A 22,901-nucleotide genomic window follows, 5' to 3' on the forward strand; every position below is an offset into this window, starting at 1 on the left:
TTGTGTGACTTGCCATCCTTTCTTCTCCCACACTGAGTAAAGTGAGTGCTTACATGGGGGAAATGTAACATGGCAGCAGGGGGATGACATCAAGTAAAAAGTAAGTATGCTTTGAAATTGGGGAATATGTCAAGCATTTCTCATCACTGTGAGTTTAATGCTGTTGTATGTGTGTCTGTAAGTATCTGCCGTGCAAGTGTTCTCCCTCAGACTCAAGGTGAACCTATTACTGCTTAAGGAGAGGATTGGAAGGGGTCCTTTATTTTGCACGGCATTTGGCCTAATGAATCATTTTCAATATGATTAACCCACAATGTATATATATGTCACGTTTGTCAATGTATTAGTATTCACAGCACACCATCTTTTTTCTCTTTTGTACAGTGCCTCAGATCCTGCCCTAGACTAATTACCAGACTGTCCTCATTCAAAGCTTTTGTTGTCGCACTAAGCTCAGCGGATCAATGGAATTCCAATTGAGCATCTGTTGCCCAAGATGACTCTTGTTGGCCATTCCTAAAAGAAGGCCCTAATAGCAATTTACTGTTGTCCTTTCTCAAGGACACCACTCTTTGTTTCAGAATAATACACAGTCAGTAATAAGCTAAATAAACCATTAATCCTCTCAGGATTCTTCTATATACCAAATAATGCTTTGTGCACATAGACTGCTTTCAACTAAGAGATGGTAATTGAGTTGAGCATGTGTGTGTAATAGTGAAAAATGATGATGTCCATGTCCTATTTTGCAATTTTTTGCTTCCTTCGCCCACATTGTATTGTTGAATATAATGAGCTAAAATTAACTCAATATGCAGCTCAGGCATTATGATTGATGTGTCTGTGTTTCTTTGTGTGAGTAGGTGTGTGTTTGTAGGAGTGCACGTACTGTATATCAATAAACCTGTCATCCCCACACATCTCCTCCTGTGCTTCTTTTCTTCCAAACAGCAACTCTGTCAATCAGTGGACCATAAATGGGACATGGTGTTATTTGCCATTTCATCTTTAATTCTTGGTATCTTCTTGTAGACTGCTTCTGCTGCATCCATGCAGCCCCACCTACATACCACAGTACATCTACAATTATCATCACACTATGCTGGGACAGATAGGACGGATAGTCCAGTGGTCCTCCCCTCCATCTCGTGTCATATGCACTGAATAAACAGATTAAATGGAGTCATGCGTCCACGCAAAGTGGCACACATGAATGGATAAACATGCAGATTATTTTATGCTTGCACGTAAATAGACACACTATCCTATGCACAGAATGCCAGCTATAATTTGCCTTGTTATAGCACCGTGTAATTTACATATTACTAATTTTCTCATGCATAAGTTTATCACCATATCGCAAATTAAAGTATTTATTCGCAAAATGAGGAATATTATTTTGTGAAACTCTCTCATTGAAAATGCAATTGTATCCGAATGAAGAGATTAGTCTTCGTTAAAATTAGTTAAATTAGTCTCTTTCAGCAAACCACACTAATGGCTTACTCTTAGACAAGGAAAGTCTTCATATTTTTTGCCTTCAGCATAATAAAAATCTTCAAATGGACTGTCAGTCACAAACCCAATATTAATAAAGATCACTTGCATTTATTTTGAAAAAAAAAAATATTTTTTAAAAACCCTATAATTTTAGTGTGAAACAGATGTAACACATTCGACATTGACAGCAGTTCCTTTTAGTCCTCTGTGTCATGATACCAAGTTGTCTATAATGCAGGTAAACTAGAAAAAGAGTTCTTTTCATTCTGCACTCTGTTTCCAGCTCACAGCTTCATTAAAAGGAAGGTTTGCCAAATGTATTATGGCAGCACATCAAAGGGAATGATTATGGTAAGATTTTTGGTAGGCCTCACGACTCCCAAACAGATATCATATCCTGCAGCTGTCTTCTGCTGCTTCCACAATTGTAGATTTTAACATGTGTGCGTCTGTGTGTGTGTGTGTGTGTGTGTGTGTGTGTGTGTGTGTGTGTGTGTGTGTGTTTGTGTGTTTGTGTGTTTGTGTGGTGGATCCCTGCTGAATATCATCATGCTTATGGAAACACACTTTTGTAACCGAAATAAAATTTGTCAGAACTCCTATTTTAGTAGTTTGGGTGTGACTTGAGGTCACTACTCATATATTAGTCACAGCAGAGATAAATGAACCCATTATCACGATATTTTCCGTGGCAATACTGTATCGATACACAGACGCCAAGTATCGATCTTTTCTTATACTGTATATGTGTTGTCCAGTTTGTCTGCTTGACAATCCCATTTCGCACAATAAAATTGAAGTGAGATGAACCAACAAAGAAATGTATCTTTTAGATCAAACAGATGTTAACAAAGTTTTCATTTGGGGACATAATTTGAAATTGTGAAAAATTTGAAGTTTGAAGGAAAAAAGGTAACACATTGCAATATATTGCAGAATATTGCAATATGTTAAAATCTCAATAATATTGTTTCGTGATATAAGTATCGGGATGATATCGTATCGTAAGGCCTCTGGTGATTCCCATGCACACATGTAATATGTAGTTTTGTTAATTGTCTTTCACTTATTGTACAAAACATATGTTATAAATTTAAGCTGCACATAATGCCGGTTTCTAGATGTGATTATAAAAAGCATTCAACTAAAATGAAATGATCATTGAAATAATCACAAGAAAGTAAAAGAGGCTGTATTAGAGATGAAATCAAGGCACGAGTTGTGCTTCATGTTTAAATTGGTCCTCGGCTGTGTGAGCTATATGTCTTCTAATGTGTCTGACAGTCCATTTTCATCGTAACGTTCTTCTTCAAGGAGTAAAATAATGTCTGCCCTCCAGGCAATATAAATGAAGAAAAATTTAAAGGCCTGCATCTAAGATCAGACACTGGATGGGTGAAGTTAAACGTGATTTAAACTAATTGATGTATGGCCTCACTTCATCTCAAGGTATGAAACCCAGAAATGTCATGTTAGAATGTAATTACTTTTATTGCAGTCTCCATGTTTGAATATATTCTCCAACATTGATATGTTTCACTCATAATGCAAAGTTATTGCTGTAACACAGTGTCTGTCAGAATCACTCTAAAATGACTTCAAATGTATGCTGAATCAACTCTACAATCTAAATGTCCTCTTTAAGACAATGGCCTGAATTCTGCTTCAATATTTCATAAACTACTCTTACTGAGTGCCACAGCATGCTTCAGTTAGGGTTCAATAAAAATGGTTTTACTGTGGAGTAGGCCTACACTGATTATTTTTAAATGAAGGAGTCTAGTTAAGCCCTGACATTATGAAGGATGGGAAGGTTCATTTCAATTGGGCAACATGCAACCTTCAGGGCCTGATTGTTTATTTAAACAAATGCCAGCTCTGTCATATATGCCATGATTGGGGTCACAGATTCATTTATTACACTCTGTCAAGGTAGAAAATAAAATGTCTCATAAAAAGCTCAAAGATCATATTATGTTGATTACTAAATTGAATTAAATTAGGTTTTCCAGGCCTTTTGCATATACCTTTAAAGTTTACATTAATGATAAGATGAATTGTGAGACTATTACAATGAAGTAGAATAATGTACAAATATCACAGGAAAATCCAAAACATGCCCCCCCAAAATGAAGTTGAATTTGCTGGGAGTACAAAAACATCATTAAGTTAGTTCAGGCAATAAACTTCAAACACATGGGTAATATTTCACCGCAAAAACACTAAGTTTAATTAGAAATAGTAATCTATAAAGCCTACAATAGTTGCAAAAGTTAAATAGGCTTATTATTTTTCAGGATGTGGCGCCCTCCTGGGGCTTCCGTGGAAAACTGATATTAGTATGAAACTTAATAAATATTCGAAATAAGTAATTTAAAGAACACAGTTAAACGGTGAGACGTGGAAAAATAGTCACGTTAAATTATTCACATCAAAAATGTATTACCAACGTTAAATGAGAATCATAACAGGAGTGAAAATAAAGAGAAATCTGCCTGTCCTGCGGGGGCGCTGTTACAAACATCAACGGGAATTTCGAGAAGGACGGGGTTTGCTACTAACGGAAGTGCGACTGTTGTTTATCCGGCAGCCTCCTCGTCTTTGGCGTATAACGATGGCCCACGCTGCAGGAAAACAAGGACCTAAAATTGTCTCCAAGTCATCTGCGGGAGGCACCGGGGCGGCGGGGGCTGGTGGTGGGCCCCCGATAATGCCCCTCGCCTCTCCGCTCATGGGGAAAAAGAAGAAGCCGTTTCTGGGGATGCCCGCTCCGCTGGGCTACGTCCCCGGTCTGGGTAGAGGGTAAGCTAACATGCCTAGCTTGCTTGCTAACTAACTTAGCTAGCTAGCTAGCTAGCTGTTAAGGCTCATCATCAGCAAACTATCTTGCGCTGTAATACGCCAAAGTTGGCAAGTGAGCTAAAGTGAAAAGACATCGTAACAACGCGCACTAATGCATTAACGTTACTTATATTTAGGCGCACAATTGTAACGTTAGCTAGCTAGCTAGCTAGTTAAATGAACGAAGATATTAGCTAGCTAGATCGGTAATATTAGTGGTTGCATTCATTCGATGTCCTCCGTGTCGTAATGCCAAATAAACTAAAGTAAAAAGTGGCAGCCACTCCAATTATTAACTTTCTATCGGTTTATTTCTGACCCCGCATAGCCTGCTGAAATTGAAAATCTATGCTGGTAACATAGCTAGCTAACTGTTGGTATCTCCTGTTATATTAACGTTATATTTTATTATCTAACGTTAATTAGTCAATCAGCAACATTATCAAAACCTCGCTTAAAGCATATATAAACTTGTCAAGCAACCACCATAAGCTGGTTATGTATTCAGTTAAAAATCCCAGTGTATGCTTATCACAAGTCTACCTAGGTTTATTTATGTACAATTTAAATGAATTGCATTTCTTTAGTGCAACTGGTTTCACCACCCGATCTGATATCGGTCCTGCTCGTGATGCCAACGATCCAGTGGATGACCGACATGCACCTCCAGGGAAGAGGACAGTTGGGGACCAAATGAAAAAGAACCAGGATGATGATGATGAAGATCTGAACGACACAAACTATGATGAGGTGCTTATGATTGGACTGTCTCTAACTGTTATTCAATGTTTATAGGGATGTTTGCAAGGACTTCATTCATCCACTCAAGATTAAAGTTAAACTTGACCAGACTATAACTCTGCCTATATGATGATTTCCTCTGTCATTTCTTTTCCCATTATGGTGCATTGTGTCTTGTAGTTTAATGGATATGCAGGTAGCTTGTTCTCCAGTGGTCCCTATGAGAAGGATGATGAAGAAGCAGATGCCATATATGCAGCACTGGACAAGAGGATGGACGAAAGACGCAAAGAAAGAAGGTCACTAAAAGTAGTCTATTTCCTACCTGAGTTTTAGGGAACCCCATATCCTTCCCAAGTTTTACAGTGTATGTTTGACATCCTGTGCACTTGAAACTGCATGTGAGTGTAATTTTTAATTCTGTCCTGTTTATTTTCAGGGAGCTGAGAGAGAAGGAAGAAATCGAGAAATACCGTATGGAGCGACCCAAAATCCAGCAGCAGTTTTCAGATCTAAAGGTAAAAAATTGCACATGATTCACCAAACTGTTGTCTTTTTTTCCACCTGTGATCACATAGATTTTTCCTATACTGTCCTCTTCTTACATAGTCTCTTACCATTTTACGGACATATATTTTGTCACTGGGTGGAAAACCATATCTTCCCAAACTATGAAAATCTCTACAAATGGATTTTAGAGATTGTCACAAGACAATAGCAGTATGCTGCCATAACTTTGTTACAAAGAAACCTGATCTTAGCTAGAGTTGGGTACCGAACTCAGCTACTTTTTTGGGTACCGACCGAATTACGTCGGTACCACCGTGGACTGATTAACGCTAAATCAAACTGTGCCAAATTTCGGTACCTGAGAGCAAGTAAGGGCAAGTTTATCTGTCCGCTCTCTGCATGTTGATAGAGAGCGGGGGTCCGACACACGCGATCAGATGTGCGGACAGAGCAAACTACGTCGTCTCGACAGTTTTGTTTAAGTCACGGCAATGTCGGTAAAGAGACACCTTTCACTACGATATATTAATGGCGAGCCAAAAGCGTTCGAGTTGCTGTTGACGTTACACTTCCTCTAAAAAAAGCAGGTACAAGAGTGGTTTATATGCCCTGGTGACTGACTGACAGGCTGAGGTGTAAGGCAATGCAACTTTATTTCTACAGCACATTTCAGCAACAAGGCAATTCATTGTGATTTACATAAAACACAAGAACAATTAAAAATGGTCATGAAAATAAAACCGGCTACAATAGAATAATATACAAGAATAAAAGTTACAGTGCCGTGTAAGAAATTAATAATTATTTGATTCAATATAGAGACAGGTTTTGGAGGGGAGAGGGAGGGGTTTTAGTTTTGTTTATTTTGTTTTGAGTGTAAAATTTTCTAAATAAATAACAAAATGTTCTAAGGAAATAGGATGAATATGTTTGGAATTATTTTTACAACTGAAATCATGTTTTGTTAATACAGAGCAAAAGTACCAAAAAAAAAAAAGGTACCGTTGGGTACTGGAACCGAATTTAAGGTAGCGTTATAGTTACTGCTACCGATAAAAATGTGAATGGTACAAAACCCTAATCTCTGCTGAATCAAAAAGGGAGTGGAAAGCTGAACACTGACACCCTTGTCAATTAGAGGAGCACCAGGGGGAGGCAGAGTAACGTGATTTTTATTCACAGATATATTTGACAGTTTGAGTAAATGTGATTTTTTTTATGAAATTTATCAGCTGTAGCTTTAAAATTAGTGTGCTGTCCTATGATCAGAGAGAAAAAAACATTGCCGACATTCCAAGTTGCTTCACATCTCTCTTTCATTGGTCTTTATTCTCTCTGCTTTTCCTTTTTTCAGAGGAAATTGTCAGAGGTGTCAGAAGAGGAGTGGCTGAGCATCCCTGAAGTGGGAGATGCCAGGAATAAGCGCCAGAGAAATCCCCGCTATGAGAAACTCACCCCTGTCCCCGACAGCTTCTTCTCCAAACACCTGCAGACTGGAGAGAACCACACCACTGTTGACCCTCTGCAAGGGGTCAGTATACACACATCCACATACTGTAGACATCCACATAAAAACACATGATGTAGTTTTAGCCTGCACCAGCAGGAGTCATGATATCTCACTGGAAACAAGCAAATAATGTTAACTGTGCAATTTATGCAGTTTGCAAATGCTCTTGTTTTTTCATGCAGTCATGTAAGCTAAGTGGATAGTAGTCCCTGCATAGTTGGGTTGCACAGAATGGCGCATTTTTGATCAAAACTTTGATTAAGAATAGCACAAAGAATATTGTAAAGGAAGCAAAAGCTTTGTAATTGTAAACTGTTGGCCTGTTTGATAAGTTGTCAGTTTCTGCCATGTACACATTGCATTCTTGAATTTGACATTATTACAATGATTTCACCACTTGGTGTAGTTCAGCCGTGCAACACAGGAGAGTCTCGTTCACACTTACAATGTTCACAGGTATCATTTACAGTGCTGAGAAAAGTGTCATATGATCTTGGCCCAGCTTTCATTACCTTTTTCACCAAGCCAAAACAATGTGTATAATGCTTCTCCATTATCACTGTTTCTTCTCTCCACTAGCTGGGAGGTCTGAACACACCTTACCCAGGAAGTATGACACCAGGGACAGGAGAGCTGGACATGAGGAAAATCGGTCAGGCCAGGAATACACTTATGGATATGAGACTCAGCCAGGTAACTAAGGGTCGTCCTACTTCTTTCTGTTATAATATCGGTGATGTCGATACACAGGATTTATTGTTTTCTCTTAACCGTGTCTGGCTTTATTCAATCTTCAGGTGTCTGACTCGGTGAGCGGGCAGACAGTGGTGGATCCTAAGGGTTACCTAACAGATCTCAACTCCATGATCCCCACACATGGAGGAGACATCAGGTAGAGACACACTGGCGAAAGAATAATTTCCTAGGGGAATTTGTGTTAATAAGTTGTGTGTGTGATGGTTTGTATGTGGTTTTGCATGTCTAGTGACATCAAGAAGGCTCGTCTACTACTGAAATCTGTGAGGGAGACCAATCCCCATCACCCGCCTGCCTGGATTGCCTCTGCCAGGCTGGAGGAGGTGACTGGAAAACTGCAGGTGGCCAGGAACCTGATCATGAAAGGCACAGAGATGTGTCCTAAGGTAAAGGATGGTGGTCATTATCTCATCCAGACCATAGATTGTGTTAAAAGTATTGTTCGGTTTGTTATCGGTTGATGTTTGGAGGAAGAAGCAAATTAAACCTATAACAGCAATGATAACCTATAACCTTTCAATCTGCTTTGCCAGCTTTTTAGTTGAATTACAGCTCAGCTGAAAAGTCCTATTCAGCTGAGCTGCAGTGGTGAAAATGGTCCGTGCCTACCTGTGGATGTAAGCGTTTCCCTTTTCCCCACCAGAGTGAGGATGTGTGGCTGGAGGCAGCCAGGCTCCAGCCCGGAGACACAGCCAAAGCCGTGGTAGCCCAAGCTGTCCGCCACCTGCCTGGCTCCGTCCGCATCTACATCAGAGCTGCAGAGCTAGAGACAGACATCAGGGCCAAGAAACGAGTCCTCAGGAAGGGTAAGGCTCCCAGATCATATCAGTTGTAACAATGTGTGTGTGTGTGTGTGTGTGTACACACACACACACACACACACACACACACACACACACACACACACACACACACACACACACACACACACACACACACAATCTGACTGTATAGTGGTGTAACGGACCATAGTTGATCCGTGGTCTGTACAGATCCACACTCAAGATTCGGAATGCATATGAACTGTGGATTAATTGCAAAGTTTAACCATAATAATAGTATGAAATAAATGTTTGCTGTTGCTTAAAGTAGGCTGATAAATCTCTATGGAGGGTTGCTGTGAAAAGATACAGGCAACGCAATTTTCTGTTGACTGTTCACGTGAACAGAGCATGTTCATGTGAACATGAGCGACATAAAGTGAGCGTTAATGCGGCGATGACAGTTAAGTTTAGGCACCACGACGACTAGTTAAGTTTAGGGAAAAGATCATGGTTTGGATTAAAACATTCCCAAGAAATGCATTAACGAGGTTAATGTCATTTGTTTTTCCCAGAAAGCGAACTGCTCCCTGTGTTTTATGACCGTTCTTTACCTTTTTTGTGCTGATCCGATCCGTGACTCAAAACCGTGATCCGATAAACCGTGAGTTTTGTAATCAGTTGCACCCCTAATTGATAGTCATATCAATTGTCAGATTGTAAGGAAGTCAAAAGATACGTTGCTGTTATGTTGCTATGAGAAGCTTTTTGTGTGCTTTCTCAGCAATGCATACATGAATGAATATGTAACAATTTCCCTGCCAAAAGGAAGACACTAATTTCTTCTGGGAAAAAAAAATTCAAAACCAATCAGTCCATTGTCCCATTTCAAACACCCACACAGACAGTCCATGCACACATAAGATTGCATAAAAGATTTCATAAAGAATACATTTGACAGCTGTGGTTCTGGCTTCTCGTCAAGGCCAGGGCACCCTTTTTAAACCATGGTGTCAATGCACTTACACGCATGCATGCACACACACACACACACACACACACACACACACACACACACACACACACACACACACACACACACACACACACACACACACACACACACACACACACACACACACACACACACACACACACACACACACACACACACACACACACACACCAATATTTCCCAGCAGCATACCCCACTGACAGAGATGGATGTGAAGCTTCCTTTGTGGAAGAGCTCTCTCCGCCTCTACATGTTCAGTTGCCTCTGCTCTACTTTTCTCCATTACAAACACAACACTCTGCCTTCCCACTAAGACACTATTGACTACTACTACTAATGCAGGAAATGCAGTTGTTTGTTTTTATTGCTCTGAAATCTAAAGTGTCTCCATTTCGATTTTTGCCACTGTATATGATGTCTTGCCAGTGTACAGTGAGGAAAATAAGTATTTGAACACCCTGCTATTTTGCAAGTTCTCCCACTTGGAAATCATGGAGGGGTCTGAAATTGTCATCGTAGCAGACCTGCCAACATGTACGCATTTTGCGTACTCGGCACGCATTTTGACCCTTAAGTACGCTTGTACGATTCGCTGCTCTCTAGGTACGCGTTTTGTTGCATCTCGCATTTCTCCGGTTTCAGTTTCTATGCAATCTACATCTATGACGTTGATTCTGCCGATGAGCAGAGGAGTGAAAAGCTTTCGGCCAATCAGAGCGCTGCATTTTTAACCCTCCGCCCACCTGCCCCTCCTAACCAAATGCTTCGCGCGTTTAATTCAATTCAGTCACAGTGCCTCAGCAAGCCAGGCTGTCCGGATAACTGTAGGCTTGCATGTCATGGCTGAACCGCCTCAAAAGAAAGTTCGGAACGATTTCTTAACAGGAGAGATGGCCTTTCCTCCACATGTCCAGGCTACCTCACATAGACAGTACGCGTTCTGCACCGTGTGCAAGACAGACATCGACATCAGTCACCAAGGGGCAACAGGTAACGAACACAGTCCCATAAACAAATACTCCCCACCCCCCGAGACATAATGATATTAAAAACAAATGGATGATGGGAGTAACGCGTTACAGTTCAGTGGTTGAACTGACTGCAGAGATACATTTGCGACACGGACATTATTTTCCGGAGTTGTTTACGCTGCGTTAAAGCGAGCTGTCCCGTCACTGTTCCCCGTGGTCAGAGCCAGAACCAGACGGTAACTGACAACATCTGTGTCCTGTCAGTGGCGACAGCAATGTGACCGAGCAACTGACACATGTCGAGAATTAATGTTTAGTCTTGCTACACGTAGGCTAATATTACATTTTATCAGCGGTGGAAAGTAACTATAGCCGTCGGTATACTACCGTCGGCTACTTTGATTCAATTTTAATTGGGTATTTTTCATTTTCTCCTACTTACTAGGCTACTTTTAGTCCACCACAATTCAGAGTAAAGTAGGCTATTGAACGTTTTACTTAACTATTTATTTTATAGCTTTAGTTACTTTGCAGCATCATTTAATAATACAAAATAATATGAATAAATTATGATGTATTAAAGTGGATAAAGATGAGACTTTGTTGACCCCGTGGTGAAATTTACAAGCTACCTGCCAAGAATACTCCCGCTTTTATTTTGGTGAAAGTAACTCAAAAGTAACGCAAAAGTAGTCATTACAATTCAGAAACTGTAATATTGTAATATAACTAATTACTCTCAAATGACAGTAACTAGTAATCAATAATGTATTACATTTTGGAATTAACTTGCCCAACACTGGTGTCAATAGGCTAGCCTATCACACCTGCCATCCTTCCCATTAGTTGGGGGCAGTTAGAAAAGCGGTGGAATGGCTAGAAAACTAAAAGGTTTTAGAAAGGCCAGGTGCTGATTAACGTAAGATAAAGGTAATAGTTAGGCTATTTATGTGATGGCAACTGACATAATGCAATGTCACCCATGTCAAATTTTTAAAAGCATATCTAAAATATCTGACCCATGTTATTTATTAGCCTATAATTGTGTCTCTGTCAGGCTTCAATCTCTGCTTTCTTTTAGTAGTTGCTTTAGGCCTATTTAAAGTTTCTTTATGGGTAAATCATTACTTAAACTACTTAATTTCCCTTCAGTATTCAGAAGAAGGCTACCTGTTAACCTGGTCTGACTCTCATCTTTAACACAGAAGTATTTAGGCATATCTAAGCTCTAGATATAAGCTCTCTCTGCCTCCTGTTGGTTAGACTAACAAATATATGGGCACAAAATATTGGACAGGATAGAAAACATTTGTATAGTAGTTTCACTACGCGTACAGCCGTTAATCCACTCCTCTACACAGTAATAATTTATTGTAATCTAGAAGGTAGTGATGAGCCAGACAATGTATTTTCAGGTGGAAGAAGTTTCGATGGGCTATGCATCCTGTACAACATTTGTTTTCAATTCAATGTTAGGAGTGATAGCAGTAATTGTATAACATTTATGGTCTACTTGTATATGGTTATGGAGTAACTCATAAAGTAGTACTCATAAAATTTCTTCAAGGTTGGCAGGTCTGTCGTAGGTGCATGTCCACTGTGAAAGACATAAACTAAAAAATAAATAAATCCAGAAATCACAATGTATGATTTTTTTTAACTATTTATTTGTATGATACAGCTGCAAATAAGTATTTGAACACCTGAGAAAATCAATGTTAATATTTGGTACAGTAGCCTTTGTTTGCAATTACAGAGGTCAAACGTTTCCTGTAGTTTTTCACCAGGTTTGCACATACTGCAGGAGGGATTTTGGCCCACTCCTCCACACAGATCTTCTCTAGATCAGTCAGGTTTCTGGGCTGTCGCTGAGAAACACAGAGTTTGAGCTCCCTCCAAAGATTCTCTATTGGGTTTAGGTCTGGAGACTGGCTAGGCCACGCCAGAACCTTGATATGCTTCTTACAGAGCCACTCCTTGGTTATCCTGGCTGTGTGCTTCGGTCATTGTCATGTTGGAAGACCCAGCCTCGACCCATCTTCAATGCTCTAACTGAGGGAAGGAGGTTGTTCCCCAAAATCTCACAATACATGGCCCCGGTCATCCTCTCCTTAATACAGTGCAGTCGCCCTGTCCCATGTGCAGAAAAACACCCCCAAAGCATGATGCTACCACCCCCATGCTTCACAGTAGGGATGGTGTTTTTGGGATGGTACTCATCATTCTTCTTCCTCCAAACACGGTTAGTGGAATTATGACCAGAAAGTTCTATTTTGGTCTCATCTGACCACATGACTTTCTCCCATGACTCCTCTGGATCATCCAAATGGTCATTGGCAAACTTAAGACGGGCCTTGACATGTGCTGGTTTAAGCAGGGGAACCTTCCGTGCCATGCATGATTTCAAACCATGACGTCTTAGTGTATTACCAACAGTAACCTTGGAAACGGGTGGTCCCAGCTCTTTTCAGGTCATTGACCAGCTCCTCCCGTGTAGTCCTGGGTTGATTTCTCACCTTTCTTAGGATCATTGAGACCCCACGAGGTGAGATCTTGCATGGAGCCCCAGTCTGAGGGAGATTGACAGTCATGTTTAGCTTTTTCCATGTTCTAATGATTGCTCCAACAGTTGACCTTTTTTCACCAAGCTGCTTGGCAATTTCCCCGTAGCCCTTTCCAGCCTTGTGGAGGTGTACAATTTTGTCTCTAGTGTCTTTGGACAGCTCTTTGGTCTTGGCCATGTTAGTAGTTGGATTCTTACTGATTGTATGGGGTGGACAGGTGTCTTTATGCAGCTAACGACCTCAAACAGGTGCATCTAATTTAGGATAATAAATGGAGTGGAGGTGGACATTTTAAAAGCAGACTAACAGGTCTTTGAGGGTCAGAATTCTAGCTGATTGACAGGTGTTCAAATACTTATTTGCAGCTGTATCATACAAATAAATAGTAAAAAAATCATACATTGTGATTTCTGGATTGTATTTTTTTTTTAGATTATGTCTCTCACAGTGGACATGCACCTATGATGACAATTTCAGACCTCTCCATGATTTCCAAGTGGGAGAACTTGCAAAATAGCAGGGTGTTCAAATACTTATTTTCCTCACTGTAAATGTAGTTAATGTCTGTGTATGTTTAGTATTCAAGTTTCTTTTTGCCTGTAAAAGAATTAAACATTTTGTGACAGTTTATTGCCTTGAGCAACACACGGACATGCTTGCATACTGTAAATGATTTTGAATAAAAGTGTCAATGAATTGACTTAACAGTTGTGTAATTGTTACCCATGTAGCCCTGGAGAATGTGTCAAAGTCAGTTCGACTGTGGAAGACAGCTGTTGAGCTGGAGGAGCCAGAGGATGCCAGGATCATGCTTAGCAGAGCTGTGGAGTGTTGCCCTACAAGTGTGGAGGTACGCTTAGCTGCCGTTTAATTTCCCTCCCTCCCCCAACATGAGCCATGCACATATGACTAAAGCGTTGGGTATACTTGAGCGCAACACTGTGCGCGGGCCGCTACGAGCATGCACGGAGACTTTTACGCTCAAGGCATTGTTCGTTGCAGTATTCTCCGAGACACCAGGGGGCGTACAAACAAAATTTGTGAATAAGGAAGAAGTAGTAGAGAAGAAGAGAGTGAAAGTTAAGCAAATCAGGTTGCCTTCCAACAGAAGTAAACGCATCCATAATGAACACAGACTTACGGCAAAACATACCATTTATCTACTCTAATCATTAACATGAGTCGTTTATCTCCAAATCGAAATGACTGTCTGCCTGTAACACTGTTAAGAACACTCTTTCGATGAGCCGTTTTTTTTTTTTTAGCATTGACTAGAACGATCTGATGTTTTTCTACACTTTCCCCCCCAAAATGTTTCAATACAATATATGAACCATTGCACCTACCTCTTTATCTAACTATGTACGTCTGTCCTCTCTAGCTGTGGTTGGCACTAGCCCGGTTAGAGACGTACGAGAACGCACGTCGTGTCCTGAACAAAGCTCGAGAGAACATCCCTACTGATCGCCACATCTGGATCACTGCTGCTAAGTTGGAGGAGGCCAACAGCAACACTCAGATGGTGGACAAGATCATTGACAGAGCCATCACTTCTCTGCGTGCTAACGGCGTGGAGATCAACAGAGAGCAGTGGATACAGGTGTGTTCCTGCGGCTTTGTGGTTATTTTGACATCCTAGAGAGTGAGACGGGTTTCCTGGTGCTGTTTATGGCAGAGGGAAACCTCCACTGAAAAAATAAATAAATGCATTTCCCAAGGTCATAAGAAATTGGTATACTTTCAGGATAGGAAATCTTTAAGTAAAGAGGACAGAAGCATTACTTTAAACTGCAAAGGCTTTATATTTAATCAGTAACTGTACTGTGTGTGTGTGTGTGTGTGTGTATACACACACACACACATACATATATACATTCACACACACACACACACACACACACATACATATATATATATACATATATACACATAGATACAGACAGAGACACAGAGACAGCAGCACACATACAGCAGGAATAGACACAGACACAGACACATATACAACATACACACAGACAGACACAGACACAGACAGAGACACCACACAGACAGACACAGACAGAGACAGCAGACACAGCAGCAGAGAGGCACATACAGGCACAGAGAGACACAAAAGAGGAGGCACAGACACGAGACAGGCAGGACAAGCAGTGGTATGCAGGCAGAGAGGAGACACAGACAGAAGACACGAGACATATTTGTGTGAGTGGGTGGTACAGGAAAAAGAGACAGAGCACAGGACACACAAGACACGAGACACAGGAAATATGAGACAACACAGAGCACACGGAAATGACATGAGAGGAATGCACACACGACAGCGGCACAGGACTGGAGGAAACAGAAGGAAAGGATAGACACTGACAGTATGGAGACACAGTTGATAAACAATACACCCAAAACCAACAATAAAAACTAAATTCCTCCCCCTGGAAAGTATAAGGATGCTATCAAGGACATATACCACAAATACAAAAACAAATGCAAAAGACAGGATGGAAAAGAATGAAAGACAGAGAAGAGGGAACATGGAGGAGCAGGAAGTGGACCATGGAGAAAGGAAGGAAAGCACCTGGACAAGATAAGGCCTGGAATAAAACAAATGGAATGGAGGAGATAGTGACGCAAAATGGGTATGGAGGACATGGATGGAGGCAGTACGAAAAGTTTTTGCTTTTTATTCCATGTGGACGACCGAAAGAAACGTGGAATGGAGGAAAGAAGGAAGGGTGGAGCCCAAAGGATATTATATTTAAATAGCAAACACTGCCCAGGCGGGAATAAAAAGGGAAGTCAAGCTGGAGCACTGCAAGGAAAGAATAGTGGCCACAGGCAGAAATGAAAGTGGACAGCAAGTGCCTGCACCAGACAGATTCTCTCTGCTTTGGTGGTGAGGAATGAAAATGTTTAATAAAAAAAAACCTTAAATCAAATTCCTCAACCTATAAAAAGCTAAATCCCACGAAAAATTTGATGGCCTTTAAAAATTGAGTTTTAGAAAAAGCTCCCCACTCCCCCCCTCGCCTACGCCCTAACAGCTCGCCCCCCCCCCGCCGAGTTATTAGCCAAAACAAGAGAGCGATTTCCCTATTTCAAACTTTCATGAGGATACATTACAAAAAAAGAGTAGAAATCCACACAAACCTACTGGATCGGGGGGAGGGGGGGTGTTTGGCCTTGACCAACTGCCACTTTGCTCGTTTGAAAGTCATGATGTCTCTCTCTCTTATGGGTGGGCCAAATTCTCTGGGCAGGCAAAGCAGAGAAAGGGGAGGTAACCAAGATTCCAGATCGGCCCATCTGAGCTTTCATTTTCTCAAAGGCAGAGCAGGATACCCAGGGCTCGGTTTACACCTATCACCATTTCTAGCCACTGGGGTACCATGTTAAAAAAACCTCATGAAGTGAAATTGTCATGCCATGGGACCTTTTTAATATATCCGTCTTGTGCCATATTATTTTGTGTTTGTTGGAATGTAATACAGCCTGAAAAGATATGTCAACCAAAAAAAGAGTACTTTCCTTAGAAGGTTGATGGAATAAACTTTAAACTTAAAATTTGTACAGGGGAAGATTGAGACTCTAACAGCCCTTCTGTGACCCTCTGTACCAGTACTGACAGTTTATTTTTCATTATGCAACGTTGATATGAATAGAGCTGCAACGCATGGGGTGGCTTTATTATCAGGCTTTTGTTCTTCTCTGCTTTTAAAAAAAAAAAGAAGCTTTAAAGTGTTTAATAATTAATTGTACTTGAGATATCTTCTACACAAATGCTGTCTTTCTCAGGTTCAGGCTTGCCAGGTTTCTACGCCTCAAAACAGTGTGCACCTCTCAGGTTGACAGATGCTGTCAGCGGTGCTCTTAAACTATCACTCTCTCTATCGGGTGACCTGGCTACACTCCCTTAAGTTATCTCTATTGTATTTGCTGACAGGTATGACTAAGAGAGCCCGCTTTAATGTTGGCTCTACTGATTGTCCTGTCAGATAAAACAACTGCTTGGTGTTATTGAAGCATTAAGGCTATGCCCTCGGAAGTTGGTATTTGATACTGCTGAAAGCTGGTAAGGTATTTGCGTTGCATAATTGGGGCTACAATATAAGTATTGTAAAATATTTGTGTTGTGCCATGTTAATATAAAACATTTCATTTATTCAGTTCATGGATCTGTACTGTCTATAAATATATCCTGGATGAAAAGCATGTGTGTTTGTTATCTCTATAGGTATTTATGAAGTCAGTCAAGTTGGAGTGGGTGTTGGGGAACATAGAAGCTGCCCAGGAGTTGTGCACCGAGGCCCTGAAACACTACGAGGACTTCCCCAAACTTTGGATGATGAGAGGCCAGATAGAAGAGCAGTGTGAAAACATGGATAAGGCCAGAGAGGCGTACAACCAAGGGGTGAGGAGAGGCAAGGGTTGGTTTGGTTATTATAATAACCACAAAGGCAAGGGAAGCAATGCAATGGTGTTGGACACTTTAACAGTGCATTTTTATCACATGTGCTTTGAATAGAAAATGAGCGTTTCCCTAATGATTGGCAAAATAAATAAGTGGTAAATGACTGGTCTGTTTCCGTAGTTGAAAAAGTGTCCCCACTCGGGCGGCCTGTGGTTGCTGCTGTCTCGTCTTGAAGAGAGAGTGGGACAGCTGACCAGAGCCAGAGCAATCCTGGAAAAAGCCCGACTCAAGAATCCCCAGGGCCCCGACCTGTGGTGAGAAAATACACTTGGATGCAAAAGCAGAATGCTGCCCGAGAAAGAGCTTTTAATAAAAATGTGTCACCTTTGTTCAAATTTTGTTTCAATTAGAAATTGTTACTTTGGTATCAAGAGGCTTCCCTCATTTCCCTGTCTTGATATATGTTTCTTTTACCACATTCATTAAAAAAACTTAAACTTAAAAACCACAGAAAAACAAACTTGGAACAATCTCAAAATGAGATCAAACTGACACACGTGTAATTCTGTGCCTCTATAATTATTTGTATGTCATCATATCAACCAGGTTGGAGTCGGTCAGACTGGAGTTCCGGGCTGGACTGAAGAACATTGCCAACACACTGATGGCCAAAGCCCTGCAGGAATGCCCCAATTCAGGTGAGAATATAACCAGAACAGGTTTTGTAAGGGCCTAATAGGGCAATGAATGTCTAAGAAGTCTGAAAAAGTCCATGTTCCAGCTCTCTATGTTCTAGGTCATTATTTCAATATTAACCTTGTTTTTCTCTGAATTTGCTGATTCCTTTATCAGCAGAACCAAGTTTTATTTTTATTTTTTTTATACTAGCCAAAATCAAGCTAATGTTTACCTCTATATTACCTCAATATACTTTCTTTTATTATATCTGCCACAACCACCTGATCTGTTCTACATTAACCTGACTGTCATTTATTCTCCCGTCATACTCAACTGTAGAGAGAAATCAAAATTGCGTGTGATCTTTCATTTACAGTAAGATGAGTTGCACAAGACAACAGTACCTCATTCCTGTTCAAGTATATTTAAATGTATTCCAAAACCAATATCTAGAACAAAACTATGAATTGAATGAGAATATTTGTGTTGTCAACCGTATTCCTATTGTCTAGGCTGCAGATTATAATTGCTTCATGTATGTGTCAGTAATGTCAAATTCTCTGTTTCACCCCATTCCCATTTCCTTCCTACAAGGTATCCTGTGGGCTGAGGCAGTGTTTTTGGAGGCAAGGCCCCAGAGGAAGACTAAGAGTGTGGATGCTTTGAAGAAGTGTGAACATGATCCCCATGTCTTGCTCGCTGTAGCCAAGTATGCCAGCATCTTTTCACTGTTCTTTTTCTCAGTAATAAGCTCTGCTTATAATGCAAGTCTTTATTATATAATATTTTCTCTTTCTCCGCGGTTCTGGTTTTAAACTGTTCAGCAAACCTTTAGGCGTGGATTTCATTTCAAATGCATTCTTGTGCACACCTTTTAGGTTGTTCTGGAGTGAGCGTAAGATCACCAAAGCCAGAGAGTGGTTTCTGAGGACCGTAAAGATCGAGCCAGACCTGGGAGATGCTTGGGCTCTCTTCTACAAGTTTGAGCTGCAGCATGGCACCGAGGTATGGATCTTATTATTGACTTTCCTTATCTGGGTACAACACTGGGTCACGTTTACATGGAAGTACTATCAAGCTCACACGGTTCACTTTTGACGGAGAATGACAATTGCATTCTGCAGTCAGATGCAAGCTCAGTTAATGTATCTTAGTTGATCAGGTATTAAGAGCTATGACTGCACTGGGAAGCTAATATTCTCATTGTATCATTTACCACTACAAATGGTGCTTTATCTAACCTCGCTTGTTTGCGTCCATCAGGAACAGCAGGAAGAGGTGCGAAAGCGCTGTGAGAATGCGGAGCCCCGCCATGGAGAGCTGTGGTGTGCCGAGTCCAAACACGTCCTGAACTGGCAGAAGAAGACAGGAGAGATCTTAGCAGAGGTAGCCAGCAAGATCAAGAACACATTCTGAGAATGGGGAAAATTTGGACTGAAAACACCTGGAGGACTCTGGCATTCACCAGTCGAGCAGGAAACAGCTATGGACATGCTCAACTATTGTTCTCAACCAGGACTTGCCCATCTGTGGCAGATACAAAGTATTCAAACATACCTCCCTTACCTTTTTCAAGTTTATTGTTTTACCAAATGGAATCACAGTTTCTATACTTACCGACAGAGAATGATCATTTAATGTCAAAGTAAAATCTAATTACCAATTTAAAACTCAAAATCACTGATTACCGTCTTCAAGTGAATAAGTAGTAGCAACAGTAGTAGGTTTTTGTGGCTAGGTCTGTGGTCTTTCAGGTAGCACAGGGAGTGTCATTGAACTGTAGTTTTCAAGTCTTCAGATGGATTCAGTTCAGGACTTTGAATCGGCCACTCCAGGCCATAATATTATTGTCTTTAAGCCCCTCCTGCGTAGCTTTGGTTTTACGTTTTGGCATTTGCTGGAAAGTAAACCTTCTCCAAGTCTGCTTGCAGACTGCTGCAGGTTCTCTCATTTTACCCAGAGCCTGCAGCAGAGAAGAATCCCCACAGTGTGAGGTTGCCTCCATCGGTTAATGGTAGAGATGGTATGTTTCTGGTGTAGTATGATGATGCAAAGGTTTAATTTTGGTCTCATTAGACCATAGAACCTTCTTCCACTTAGTTTGAGTCTCCCACATGCCTTCTGGAAATCACTAGCTCAGATGTTACACGAGCAGTTTGCTTCTCCTTGCAACACTGGGCTGCACCTGGCAAATTACCCAGGCAACAGTTGTTTAAATAGTTCAAAGAATAATTAAAGGGAAACACACCTACTCTACTGAGGTGCTGGCTTAATTCATATTTTTTTGTAAATCAACCTTTAGCACAATTTCTAAAGGCAAAATGTTGATTTACAGCTTCATGAATTAAAGGATTGTGTCAGAGCTATGAGTCTTTTCAGCTTCTGGTGTATATGCACAGATATGTATCTCAACCACCTTCAGAATTATGCTATGCATATTGAGCATCTTCATGTACAGTAACTTTTGTTATTTGTTATAACAAAAGTTATACCTAGCCATGGCCACCCATGTGAAATACACTTACTAGTCTCTATTGTTTTGCCATGCTGTTGGTCCGTGTGGCCGTCGGTTCAGGTCTGCATAAGCTGCGTGTGCCAGTTCTGTGTGCTGAATTGAAATGGTGTGAAAACCATGCCCCAGCAGCACTGTACTGGCCAGTTTTGGGATAGGACACACCGGTGATCTCCGTGCAACATATAATGTGAGTTGCACCAGTAATGATGTAGGCGTGTTATAGTAAAGGGGGTTAAAAGTTAGAGGTAATCAGTTATTTTCTTTTATATTTCTACTAAATTAGGATAAATATGTTGATTTGATTTCCCTTTGACATTAGTCGTTTTTTCTGCTGACTACTGTTGAAATTCAAATTTCAGTCGTTGTGAAAATTGTAAAACAAACATGAACTTAAATGGGTATTGTGAGAGAGAAATATGCAAAACACACTCATGTTGATTCCACCTTTACAGTATGTCTGGACTGAACTCTTTAGGTATTGGGTGTTATTGTCAAAACAATGTTTGTTAAAAAAAATTTTAAATCTTATTTTTGAGGAATTTGATTTCATGTCTGGATTTGACTGTCTCTTAAGTAATTGTATATAAACTTGTCAGGGATTATTACATGCTTTCTCATGTTCTAGTAGTGATATGCTTTTTTTACTTAGCATGCTTGAAATGTGTTTAAATACTTTGCAGGCATCCAATAAACAAAATAACAGTTCATTGCAAAATGTCCTGATTTTCCTAAACAAGTCCTATTATAAAATGTCCTGTTGTGATTTTAATGTCAAATCTAATTCTTAGTGAGTTCAAGAGTTGTACCCACTCTAATTCCTCCCATGCAGTTCCCATGCATGGTCAGCATTTTGCTTGCTCTGTTTGAGGTTTTCTTTGTAACTGGTTTGTTTGAAAAGAAACATACAAATGACATCAGCCGTAACATTCATGAGCAGGTGCTGAGGAGGAGAAGAATGAAGAGAAAGAGAGCCAAATTGGCTGTTTTGGCATTTTGCGGGGTTATGGCTGCAAATTCACTACAGGTCTGTGTGGATTTTCATTTTGTTTGCGATTTTTTTCAAAAACGGGAGTGGTTACGGTATGATACTTATAGTTTTGATTGAATTGAAGTATCTCCCCATACACTAAATAAGTCTAGGTCACCTCATTGTCCCTCCTTTGAATTGCTCCATCACTGTTCTCCACTTTGTAGACCTAGTCAAGTTTTTAATTGTACTGTCTGTGTCTAGGGCTAACTCCCACCGGCGCATAATTGTGACAAATGTCAATGTAGATTGACGCAAAAGTATCATTAAATCCGCCTCGGTTGTTCACACTGCGGCCGCATTGAAAACAAAATCCGACCTGGCTCTGATTCAGGACCACATATGGAAGTGGTCTAAATGTGAATTTGAAAAAAAATAAAATCAGATCTCGGCAATATTTGAGTGTCCACATTACTTTTGCAGAAGTCTGACCTGGTCACTTGACCCCCCCCCAAAAAATCTGATTTGGGCCACTTTTGCCTGCAGTCTAGACGTAGCCTAAGCCACCCAATGTGAACATGTATTCCCAAACGGCGCTTTGGATAAAAAAAAAAAAGCACCAAATCCACCCGCTCTTCACACCACTCCTCCTCGGCATCACGTCTTTCCAACGAAACCGAAAGGATGAAAGCAAGTGATTAATTGCAGATGTTGTCCTCGACTTGATCGGACTGGAGTTTGGTGAAATCCTAAACCGCGCGTCAACAATCCATGACGGGAAAGGAAATTGGAGCAGCAGTGACTTTGGTGATGTTGGAAACCGCGGAGCACCACATCGGAAGTCTACCTGCCACCGCGTTAAGCTATCCACCTGAGGAAGTGTAAAAATACTGAAAAAAAAAACGTTTTGGAGACAATGAGCGCAGCTAGATCAGGAGTAATTCCTTGGACCTCCCTGCTACTGATAGAGATGTCTTTGCTTGTCTGAGGATCCTGCAGTAGAACATGATAAATGGTAAGTGGGGATTTAACATCTGGTGCGTATTTACGCAACAGATGGGCTAATGTAGAAAATTGTTGCAAGTTGCGCCGCTGACTGTGAAGTCTGTGTACACTGCTGTAGCCTACTTTATCTGTGTTCACAGGTTATTATGCTATTAAGTGCAA

At 40.7% G+C, this 22,901-nt stretch overlaps 1 protein-coding gene across 1 annotated transcript; it reads left to right on the forward strand.

Moving 5' to 3' along the window:
• The first annotated feature begins 4,063 nt into the window (after positions 1–4,063).
• prpf6 (PRP6 pre-mRNA processing factor 6 homolog (S. cerevisiae)) lies at positions 4,064–21,503 on the forward strand. Its single transcript, XM_039800429.1, has 17 exons — positions 4,064–4,302; positions 4,929–5,091; positions 5,263–5,381; positions 5,522–5,600; positions 6,947–7,123; positions 7,682–7,795; positions 7,900–7,994; positions 8,088–8,244; positions 8,502–8,664; positions 13,901–14,019; positions 14,551–14,796; positions 17,398–17,574; positions 17,755–17,888; positions 18,181–18,272; positions 18,847–18,961; positions 19,131–19,257; positions 19,516–21,503. The coding sequence occupies exons 1-17, from the start codon at positions 4,115–4,117 to the stop codon at positions 19,666–19,668; spliced, it is 2,418 nt and encodes an 805-aa protein (XP_039656363.1). The 5' UTR covers positions 4,064–4,114; the 3' UTR covers positions 19,669–21,503.
• The last annotated feature ends 1,398 nt before the right edge of the window (positions 21,504–22,901 follow it).

The sequence above is a fragment of the Perca fluviatilis genome, chromosome 5 (genome assembly GCF_010015445.1).
Source record: "Perca fluviatilis chromosome 5, GENO_Pfluv_1.0, whole genome shotgun sequence".
NCBI classification, from domain to species: Eukaryota; Metazoa; Chordata; class Actinopteri; order Perciformes; family Percidae; genus Perca; species Perca fluviatilis.